At 39.6% G+C, this 12190-nt stretch overlaps 1 protein-coding gene across 1 annotated transcript in view; it reads right to left on the bottom strand.

Annotated features, from left to right (window-relative positions):
- Positions 1-12190, bottom strand: part of CTNNA2 (catenin alpha 2) — a 1055603-nt gene that overhangs the window by 250771 nt on the left and 792642 nt on the right. Inside the window, exon 8 of the mRNA XM_068564030.1 lies at positions 4073-4153. Within this exon, the coding sequence (XP_068420131.1) occupies positions 4073-4153 (81 nt within the window). The remainder of the gene's footprint in view (positions 1-4072; positions 4154-12190) is intronic.

The raw sequence follows: 12190 nt of genomic DNA, 5'->3' as shown, positions 1-12190 counted from the left end.
CTGGCATGAGGATTAAATGGGGTCCATTTGTAGACAGAACTTAGAACAGTGCCTGGCACATTGTAAGGACTCAATATATGTCAGCTATTTTTTAGTTTACATTTTGTAGATGGTGATTTTACAAGGTCTTGCTGATGACTATCCACCTTTAGCCACAGTTCTTATGTACGGAATTGGGTCACAAAGGGGACAGCTGAGGAATCTTCAACTGTAATTATTTCTTACTAATCCTGGAAGCTTTTTCTGTAGTCCTATCTGGAGGCAGGATCTTGGTAAATCAACCTTTAATGTGCCACCCATTGACATGTTTTGCTTGTTTGTTTGTAATCCTTTGCTATATAATCCATTCTATTAAATATGCATCCCAATGTAAAAGCATTCTATACATGGTTTTGTTGTCTTTTGAAAATGTTTTGATTGTGCTAGCAAAATTGACACTTTTGTCAAGTTGGCACACTGAATCTCATTGCTGGAATTATTACGATGGCTATTAAGGGTGAAGGAATAAGAATTAGTCCATTGATTGGTTTGGGGAATGAGAGAGAGTTGCTAAGTTTAGCAACACACTAACATGTTATGATTACTATTTATTAGCTTCTCATAGGAAAACATCTGGGCCCTGATTTGCTTATCAACTTGGGGGAAAAAAAAGACTAATGCAGGGACCAAAATAATAATCAGGGTAAACCAGCATCACTGTAAGCTTAAGGAAAATCGAGACCATGCCTAGAATAGTTCACAGGTGGCACATAGAAGGAGGACATCGAAGAGCAGCTGGCAGACACCAACTGGGCCCTCTCTAAGGGATGGATAGACCGCGTGGGCTACTAGGTACTCAGGCAGGGACTCGGCCAAAAGCTTTTTTTCTTATAATGGGCTGATTCCAGAATCACAGCAGTGACAGTAGCTCAGACATGGGGCATACTGTGCCCACAGCTCTAAAATTAAAACATAATGCTTAAAGCTGGCAGTTATGTTCCCCTAAATCCATTTTTAATTCCAAACAAAATACTCTTAAAAGGATTCTGTTCTACCACTGCCCACTCTCATGGGTTTAATTGGCAAGATGGATCCATGCCAATCAGTTGAAATAACGCCCTTGGGTTCCTGCAAACTTTTTCACAATTTATGACTCCTCAGTTCCTTGGGACATACTGCCTGAAAAAAAGGGACTTCTACTTGGTTCAAAATTCTACTTAAACAGAAATCCTTTTTGTTCAATTACTTGATTTTTTTTTTCACGTGTTTACAAATTTAAGTCCACTTTCATTAGGCAAGTTCAAATTAATAATCATAATTGACTTTATTTTTTAACTTGGTGACTACAACTTTGCAAGACTCCAGGGTAACCTTCTGAAGGACACTGCCCAACCTTAGGGCTATGAGGAAGAGGGAGAAAATGGAAAGGGTGGGAACTTATGAAAGTCACTAGAAATATTTTTCTTTGATTTCAGCTTTTTTCCTTATGTGATTTAATTTCTCTAAATATTGTATAAAGAAATATAGGTGTACGGGGAAGTGGAGCCAGATAGCTGAGGGTTTTCATTTTGAATCTTTTCTAACAAAGGCCTGTCTGTAATTGAAGGAACGGATAGTGTTTCTTTTTTCATTTATTTGAACCACTAGCATTCACTGGGCCACCACATAGCTGCTATCAGAAACTCAGATAAAACTTTTTTAATCCAATTAACTAGTTACCTAAATCTAAACTGAAGATCCACCTGAGCCAAGCTAATCAGACTCCTTGCATGTTCCATCTGCAGAAATGCTAGGTAGCTTCTGTTTAGCTCAGAGAAGCTTTTGTACCAGTACAGGTGTACATGGAGAAACAAAAGAGATGGGAAAAAAAAGATTAAAATATTCCAACATATAGGTAGGGATGCAACTGACAGATGAGGACCATCTTAGTTCTAGAAAGGCATACTGGGGAAGAGAAGGCTGTTTGAACCAAATTCAGGGATGTGGTGTGAAATTATGCCATAACTGTTGGATCTGAATATCATAAAACAACTCTCTTTTACCCTTATTCCTCTCAATCTTTGGGAAAGGTGAGCAGAAAAAAAAAAAAATCTTATACATGGAATGATTTGAGGGGATGACATATTCCTTTTACTGTCACCCTAAAAGAAGCTGCCCAAGAATCTTGTCACCAAAGCATTTAAAATTCCACGATGAATCCACCTTCAAATTTTACCACTGTCCGCAGCTAAAAGAGTCAACACTTTATTGATAATTGTAACACCAAGGTGAAATCTACTTTATCCATTCCTTCCTAATGAGAGAAAAAAATTCCTATGATAGGTCCATGAATGCCGAGAACTTGGAGTATTGGCTCCAGCATGTAAAAGAGTGGTCTCTACTAAGACCTAGAGGGGGAGGAAAGACTCGTTTCATGGATTTTGCCTTGTTGACAATCTAGCCAAAGGCAAACCTTGGAGGAGATGCCTGATGCCCTCCCACTGCTTTTAAAACCAGCAGTTATCTGGCATTAGGACCTCTGGCAGAGGAAATAAATAGACTCATTCAAAGATAGCTTACAGACCCAGTTTGGCTTCTTACTTTTACAAATAGGAGGAGACCAAGAGATGAAGGATCCACAGTCGAACAGCCAGTTTAGTGGCAGAGCTGGAAGTAAAACCCTGAACTCCAGACACCTGATTCACTGTTTTCCACCAACCCCAATCCCAATTCCTACTAGCAGTATCATTTCATTTCAGATGGGGGCTTTGCATGGAAAGATTGTCTAAGAGGGCAAGGAGAAGCAGACCTGGCCGTAGAGCTCTTTGGGTATTACCTAATAATGCCTAAGAAGGCAATGTTTTATTCCCCCTTTTTTCAAGGTAAAATAAAAAGAAAATGCTTTCCCCAAAAGGGCTTGTTAGCTGGGCAAACTAGAGTCTTCATATCCCAGAACTAACTGTGGTATCTTCTAGAGGACATTAGCTCAAGTGTGTCTGTACCTTCTGGTGACATCCTGAAGAGAGCTCAGAAGCTCCCCAGCAGTGATTTGAAGTGGTGTTTTCCTCTCATTCAAACCATTCTTAAGATGCTCCTTGGCTATTCTTGCCCAGGCACCTTGCTAATCTTGTCTGTACTTGACGAACTGCAAGACTGAGTGTTAGATGATGCATCCCTGCCAGTCCAGCTTTTCCAGATGGAGAAAGTAAAGCAGGTGTTACCCCAGGGCTGTGGTTGGTTCCAGATGACCAACACAATCAACACTTAATGAGATGGATATATGCAAAAGCTACCAGCAGGAGACAGGATGACTCTCAGGCAGAAATCATGAAGGAATTCTTTGGGAACTTAATGGATGGTATTGTCTCTTCTAGAGAAGAGACAGAATTCAGTGGAGCTCACCACGGCAACATATAAAATAAGACTTACTGTCTTATAGACAACATGTACTAGTGTTCATATAGCAATTTCAAGATGAAAAGGGGCCCTGACTAGAGATTTCTCACCCCTCCCCTAACATGGACCCTTCAGACAAATGATGCCGTTAGCCATTTAAATCATCCAACTGCCTTTCCTTGCTTTGGTTCCCTGCTTCCCAAAGAACCATCTGATAAGCAAATTTTCCCCTAGATTTATATCCCTGAGGAAATACACTGGGTCAGAGACCTTAATTAGCCCATCAGATTAAGAGTTGTGTTTCTCATTAACCATTGGCATTCTTGTTTATTCACTGATTGCCTTGGGAGTTTAAGTTAAGACCCAGCAGAAATCAGAGGCTGGTTCTTTACACACCTGGGTCTGAAAAACTGAAAACCAGATGAAGAAGGCAGAGAATGCATCACCTCTTCACCTGGGAAGATTGTCTGGCCAGTGAGAGGGCTCTCCCCCGCCTTCCCTCACCTCAGGGATTATTTTCATCACCACACCCTTTGCACCTGTCACATCTCTCTCTGTTCAGCAGACTCTAAGTTGTTGATGAAAAGTTCCTGTGTATATGTAGATGCTATAAAGAATAGCGAGCTGAACATCAGCTCTAACACAGCACCCTGAAAAAGGACATTCTCAGAAACCACCACTAAGTACCATGAACCTAAAATAAAAACAAAAACAGTACCTGTCTCCTTAGATCCCTTGTTTTCTTGGTCATCTTATCAATTGCAATGTTTAGAGGATCTCCTTTTTCTTTTCTTCCAGTCTATTAAGAAAAGAGAAATAATTTCTGATTTATAAAAATTCAATGTTAGTGACATTAAAGGTTAAAAAAATTCAGAAACACACTTGAGTTGTAGAGTTCAAGCCATTTTAAAAAAAATGATTCTCTTCAATACGCAGCTAATACAACTTGGTCTCTAAAGTTGATTTTCTCTGGAGTAAAAATTGATGAAATCAATACATTCTCAAGATGGTTACACGTATGTCCATATTCAACTCCATGCAAATCTATGTTTTCTTCCCTTCTCCAGACATTCAGCGATTAAGTAAACACAAGGATGTTTTGTTATTGTCTTCAAATACAAATGTTTTGTGTTTTTCTATTATGTAAGCACACTTCTGAATATAAGATGACTGAGATAAAAACTAAATTAGAAAAGAAACTTAAGGTAAATGATCAGAATTCAGAATTTTATACCAGTATATCACAGGCTTTTTTGTAACTTCTGTATCAAAATCAAAAGGGATGCTTTACTAGAAAACATAGTATTTTAATCTTTGTTCTGCCATGCAGTGGAATGCCAAACATGATAATAAGGAACCCACAGCTTGAGGTCACGAGGAAAATTTCCCTTATGACTGTAACAAGCAGAGGCAAAGGCAAAAGATAATAATAATAATCTTGATAAATTATTCAGTGGAAGTTTGGAAGTTTGACTAGTTTCTGTTTTCCCTTTTGTTTTTCTATTTTTTTCATTGCTGTAGTAACACAATTAAAACCAAACCAAACAGAACCTCCATTATCTTTTTAAAACCACAACAGCAACAAGATTCCCATGGATAAAAAGCTCTACATAACTTTATGGATGGCATTATCTTCCTCTGAAGAGAGAATTGTTCTCAGAATCTTTGTCAAATCTATTAAATTATCTAAATTTTAGTCAAACACCCTACAGATCTATTTATTTATGGTCCTAGTGGCAGGCCAATTCTTTTTCCATACTCAGTTTCTGTAAAACCAAGTAGGTCTCTGCAGTAATTTGTGTATATGATGAAATGAGATCCCAGGTCATAAATTGTGCCTCATGAGATAATGTGTTTCAAGGATCCATAGAAATTAACATCGGACAGATTTCTAAATGTTCTCTTCCAATGGCAAAATCCTGGATGCATAAGGCTGATACACACACATCCGATTTACATATAACTAGATTTAAAGCAGTCACTCTTTTCTACAACTTGCTTAATTAATCATTTTTTCTTGAATGAATGGTTGTTGTGTAATCCTATAGGATTTTTCATAGGTTTTGGCTTTTTCAGAAAGCCAAAACCAGGGCATATGTGAGTATTTATCATTTAAAACCTACAAATCCCCATCACCATTTTTCCACTCCCTAAACTCAAATGCTGACCCTCTCAGATGTACACTCTGAAGTTTTGTAGGTAGAGCTTAAAATAAAGTGACCAACATTTACAACTTTGAAATATCAGCATACAATTAGCTAAAAGGAAACAAAAGTATATGGAGAAGAACGATGTGCTGCTTAATCTTCCGAGGACAGCTGTCACATAGTGAGTGTGACTTAAGCACCCTGGTTCTCCGTAGTCAGGTGTGACACCAGCTTAGCAGACAGAGCTGTTTCTTTTCTCTTTGGTTTCCTCCTTGCAAATAGGACATCTGCCTTCAAACTATGGACATTTTTACGGGGGTCTGGACCACAATCATTCTGGAACCACAGATCTCTCAAGCCCTTTCCATGTAGGAGAGTAATTAAAAACTTACTTTGAAAAATGAACAATTGTGAGTTTGTTTTAAAATGTGACTATGAGAGAAGCAGACTGGATCACTGAACTTTCCAATGTAAAAAAAGTCAAGACAGTGTGAATACACAAAATAATTACTGAATAAATACTGTGTCAGACAGGGCTCATTGCATCCTGCCAGTAACATATCATTATCTCCATTTACAAAGGAGACCATGAGGATGACAGAAGACCTGGGACCAGGGTGAGAGGAGTGAGGCATTTGCCTCAGGTATAAAATGTAAGGGGTCATCAAAGAACTAAGGAATCAAGATAAACAATAGTTTAATGCAATAGTTTAAAAACTCAAAATTAATGCCCCAAAATCCATGCTGAACAAGTATCAAAACTTTAAATAAAGCCAAGTCTGACAGGGCCAGGATTAGGGTAAGGCCAGTAAGGTGCGTCACGCAAGTACAGGTCAGATAACATTTTTAAATTTTAAACTTTAAAAAATTAGGGGATATATTTATACTAAAAAAAAGTCATTGTTTACCTAAATTTCAAATTTAACTGGGTGTCCTATAATTTTATGTGCTAAATCCAGCAACCCTACCCCCAGGGGTAATGGGGATGCTCAGAATTGTAAGTAGGGTGGTTACAGACACACATTCTGTGAATAGCTGGGCAACATGGGATTCTGTATCCCATCTGGCATCAATAACCTGCAACTGTATAGCACATGTCCCAGACATGTGAGGCATCATGTTGGTCACCGGGGGAGGGTGGTAGGGGGGTGCAGGGGATGCACAAAAAGCGAGAGTCACATTCTCACACTTGAGGAGCTCCTAATCCAGTGAGGGACCCCAGCGTGAGACCAACAAGACTAACAACTCCACAGAGAGACTAACTCCCTACAGGGCTAAATAAGATGCTCCAAAGAGGAAGGAGATGCTGCACTTGGGAAGTCAGTAATCTCACAGAGGGATGGGAAGATTTAGCTAGACCTTAAGTCCTGGGCAAAATCCGAATAGGAAAGAGGGAGGGCCAAAGTAGCATCAAGAGAAGAAAGAGCAAGGCAGGAATTGGGAGGACAGTGAGTGGAATGGGCCAGCCTTTTCTCCACGATGTGAAGGGATTGGTTTGACTAGCTGTAGAGACAGGTTATTTTTATAGGAGCTTCTTTACAGTATGATTACAGCCAACTAAAGTTTGATCTGCAAGCTCAGAGCATCTCCGGTGACATTAGCATGCCAGGTCCCTGTGTTGTTGGGATTCTCTTTGTATAATATTTGTGATCTGGTGTCTTGAGCTTTCAAATCTTTGGCTGAAAGCAATTCAAAAAACTGCAGTTGACTTGGGTGCCATCTTTGTTTTCATGGTTTAGAGAGGTGGGGGAATGGTAAGGCCGGGACTAGAACTTAGGAAACTGGGGTCACCAGCTGAAATCATCCATTCACTGGCCCTTTGTTAGCACTAATTTTTTAAAAATAAGGTAGGGGCACAGGAACAAGGCTAGTAACTCCTCAATGCTCAGACTTACGTAGTAAATGGGGACTAGCAGCCCATGACCCCATATTTTCCTGTGCTCTGGTATGACCCCAGGTAGAAATGCTTTTAAATTATCAACCTAAACTGGACAGGAAGCTAATCATTGAGAGAGACCAAACAAAGAAAGACTCCTGCCTCCTAGCGTCAGCCCTTCGTTATTAGGTTCTGTGATCTTGGACTAACGATTTGCTCAATTTTTATGTCTGAGTTTTCTCATAAGCACGCTGGATAGCATAATATATGCCCTATCTTCTTCACCAGGTTAGCAGGACAATCAATCAAGATGTCAATGTGCTGGAAACAATAAAAGGTGTTAACAGTATTCAGGGTAATTAGGAAAGTATTTCTACTGTGGAAAAAAATGAAAGCACTGCTTTGGAAACTACACAGAAACTATTTTTAGATCACCTGGACTTTGACTTTCTCCACTCAGGCAGATAATATATGAAAACCTAGCCAAAGACTAGAATTCCTAAATGAAGAGTTATTTCTGCTTAAGGAAGGAATATTTTGGGTGATTCATTTTAAACGACTTGTCTGGGATATTCTAAGAGGTGAAATAAGGGTCAGAAACTCCAGATGAATGTCTTTTACATAGTAGGTTGTTGGATATATTTGTTAAATAACTAAAGATTTGATCATCATGAGCAAATTCTAGTTCCCAGGGAATCAACCAGAAGCCTAACCTAAACTATCCCTCCCTGACCCTCCAGGCTCTATAAACTAAAAATTGTTTAACAAACTGAAGTGAAGAGAGACCTCCGTCTTCATTTTGACACCATCACCTAGTAAACAAAAGTGTGTGGTCTTCAGCCAGTCATCCCTCTATTACCTGCCCTTGCTGAACAGAAGGAAATGAAAAGCAGTTATAAGCACTCTCTGCCAATAACTACCTAAGTGATTTGGCAACTTCTCTACACTCCAGACTTATCATCTGTCCAATGGAGGGGCCAGAGATGAGTGACAGACCCCAGGAAATGGGGGAGCCCGAACATGTAACCACGCTTCCCTTGTAGGGAGGCTCTCACGGCACTGCAGAATGGGCTAGAATTGGCTGTCAGTCAGTCGGGGTATTCTTATCTCTAAAATGTGGATAAATGTTTGCTTTGGGGATTATTGTGAACATAACAGAGATAGGATCTGGAGCATGTAGCACAGTACCTGACCCAGCAGAGGTAACTCAATCAATTTCTTCTTCCTCACCCCCTCATTCCTCTCAAAGATGAAAAGAGCAAAACCCAGAAAGATAAAATCACTGATCACATGGCTCACTAGTGTCTGACCAGGATCTCTGGACTTCCAGCCCAGGGCCATTTCCATTCCATGTCTAAACCGTCTCCCATCTCTAAAATTCTAGGATTCTGTGATTTTATAGAGTTTCATGTGTTTCTTTTCAAAGGCTATCAACAAAAATCTCGGTTTGAGGTGTATCTGCCCTATCACATGTTGTCTGCAGACCCTGTGTGCCTTTCTCAGACTGCTCCCTACTTGACTTCTTTATCTTTACCTGCAGAGAACGAATCTGCAATAGAGATAGCCATTTAATAAATATCATTATTTAAAAAAAAAAGAAGACAGGCACGAGCAATCTCTCACACTGCTTCAGGCAGCTTTCCTAGTTGCCATCTGTTGTGCTAGGGAGGTGCGTGTTTATTAAACTTTATTTGTTTTAGTCGTTGGGCTCTATTTTACAAAACACATTTGGGGTAGATCTGCAGCTTGAATTGATGAGAGGGAAGGGAATGAATTTCCTGATTTGGCTTTTTATAGGGGGTCCTTTATTCTCCCAGCCTCTGGCTCTAAATTCAAGTCCAGTTTGCCAAAGTATTAGATGCTGTCAAGAAGACTTTCATATTTTCAGTTTAATCCTACACAAAAGTGATTGAGGCCATTAATTGAAATTTTGATTTTTCACAATCATTCTCCAGGAAAAAGACAATATTTTAGTTCATTTTTTAAATAAAACTATCCTTTGTCCTTTTGTGAAATAAAAGCCCTTCTACTTATTAGAAGAGGGTCTTCATTTTTCTTCTTTCTCTCTCTCCCTTTTATTAAATATCCATCATCCCTTCTGAAACACTGAAGAGGTATGCAGTATATTTAAATTGTATGCTGAATATTTCACAACTCCCTAATTTATAAAACAAAAAAGTAAGGAATAGTAATTTTTAAATTTCTGAAATTGACTGTATATTTGTTTAAAGGCTGTTCCCCATCCCAGACCCTCATTCCACCTTAAACACATAATTCAGTACAAGGAGTCACTCATGGAGGCCCTGAGGATATAAATCTACTATCTCAGTGCTTCCATCAGATCTGTGGTTTCATGTTAGTTTCAGGGCACAATATTAATATGTGGGAAATGGCTGTAAGAAAGCAAATGTCTATCACTTTTTCCTTTCCCTCAACAGTACCTGCAAACTTGATTGAATGTATGAGAAATATTCAGAATACTGTATAGTGATGACTCTACTCTGCTGAATGCATGGGAAGCTAATCAAATGCCCAGTCTTTAAATTGTTGTCATTTGAAAGAGATGGAAGTCAAAATCATCAGAACGGCAGAAGGCAATAATGTGCCATGCACTCCATCTCCCACACATTTTCCTGTCATTTAAACCTATGATTTAGACAACAGGAGGGAGGAGAAAAAATTATCTATTGATCTAGCAGTCACCCTATCATATTTGGAGGGTTGACCATCTATCCTCAAACCCTGTATGTAGAAATCATATTCTTATTACAAATAGCACCAAAAATTTGAACGTTTCATAATACCTTTATATTCGGTGTCAATCACAGTCTGAGAATGTGAACCTTTCTAAATATTTCTTTTTCACTAGCTATGGACATTTCTCTTAGAAAAGAAATGGGCAATATCTCTTTAGAATGGATAAAAGTTTAGCATCAGCCGCAAATCAAACCCACGATCAGGATACTTTGACCACGTAAAAACCCAGCTTTCCTGGACTCTGGGATAGGGGTGGGAGGATAAAAGTAGAAAGGGAAAAACTGATGAAAATGTGTCAAGGCAAAAATGTGTCTGACATTTCTCTGCCAGGCCTCATCAATGCTCAAGGAAAGAATCATCAATATAGAAGGTTAAAACAGCAGGATGGTATTATTTGTGAAACTCCCAGACCATACCTACTAGCATAGCAATGTTAGTACACACATCAGGTGGTGCACAGAGAAGGCCTGACTCAGAGAGTTCAGGGCACATCACTATTTGTTTTCATTCTCCCAGCAACCTCTTCATGTTCTTTTGGTAAACCCTCTAATTTTTCCTTCTGACTCTCAACCAAGGAGTTCTGGCCCAGGGATAAACTCAGGATAACATCCAAACCAGTGAGATTCAGCTATAAGGTGGTAGGTAAAATTATTAAAAAGGAGGCATATTTTTCTGCACTGGGATTGATAAACTGGCAGCAGATACACCTTGAGCTAGTTAGGAAGTCTTTCAAAATAGAGGCCATAAAAAGAAAGCATAGCTGGGAGGTGGGCGGAGGGGAGGGAAGGAGAGAGAGAGAGGGAGAGAGAGAGAGATGAGAGATTAATTTGGGGCTGAAAAGAGATGAGATGCTAGGGAAAGGAAATAGAAGGAAAGGGGAAGGAAGGGAAGAGAAGGGGAAGGGAAGTCAGCTTTTGGAGTCAAAACAAATTGGTTCATAGTTTCCATTATACACTAAACTTGTAAAAATAAAGCTCCATGAGGGTACAGTCTGTGCTTTACCTATCATTATATCTGGCAGCCTGGAGCTTTGCCTGGCACATAACAGTCACTTAACAAATTGTATTATATCAGTGAATGAAACACATGGGTTCCTGAATCCAGCTGTACCTAAATCCATTAGTATCTATCAATGGATTTCCTAGTGTCACAAGTTAACCAATTCCCCCACGTTTGTTGATGTTGGATTTCTGTCACTTACAACCAAAAATGTCTGACTAAATCAGAGACCTTAAACTACCAGACCAAACTAATTTGAAGGCAGCATGGAAAGACAGGGAAACCCCAGCAAGTCCCCCATGGACACAGCTCAGAGAACCAAGGGAGCTCAGGCCTTGCTTTCACCTACAGAGTTTTTCTCTGCACTAATCACTGCCCAAGTTCTAAATCCTAATATAATATTTCTCCCCTAAATCTGATCAGTCACTAAACTTGAGAATTTGTCCTTCAAAAAGTTTCTAGGATTCCTGCTGTTCCTCAAATCCCTCCACTCATGACACCCAGCCACCCCAGTGTACATCTCCAACACCACACCAGCCTCCCTCAGCATCCTCATTATGGCCTGTTGAGACGAAGCTTTCACTTCCTTGGCTCAATATTCCTCTCAGTTCCCATTTAGTTCTTACTGCATGCCTATTTCCTAGTAAACTTTTGAGCCTATATTTTAAGACTTCTTTATTTGAGCTCCTTCTTGTAATTGCCCACACCTCTAGTTAATTTGTTCCTTCTCAACAACTCACACACTTTCTGCCTCATGTTGGTGCCTGGTTGAAAGGCGTCATTCTCCCTTCAACCATTTGCCTAAGCAGGATGTACCCATTCTTCAAGCAACAGCTTAAAATCCTCCTCCAGGGAGTGTTTCTAGACTGACCTGGCCCCTGAAGACCTTCCTCTCCTCTGACCATATCCTTCTATTATGTACTGTGCCAAATAATGTAGATGTTAACAACAGACCATCCTGCATTGTTTATCAAGTTTTCATGTTCCTGCAGAGTAGAACCCAAGCTTTTTGTGGATAGTGAATTTTATTTTCTCCTGGAGGACTCAGCATAAAACT

This window comes from Eschrichtius robustus, chromosome 15 (assembly GCF_028021215.1).
Source record: "Eschrichtius robustus isolate mEscRob2 chromosome 15, mEscRob2.pri, whole genome shotgun sequence".
Classification (NCBI taxonomy): Eukaryota; Metazoa; Chordata; class Mammalia; order Artiodactyla; family Eschrichtiidae; genus Eschrichtius; species Eschrichtius robustus.
The sequence above is the reverse complement of the archived record's forward strand: the minus strand, read 5'-3'. Positions and strand labels throughout refer to the sequence as shown.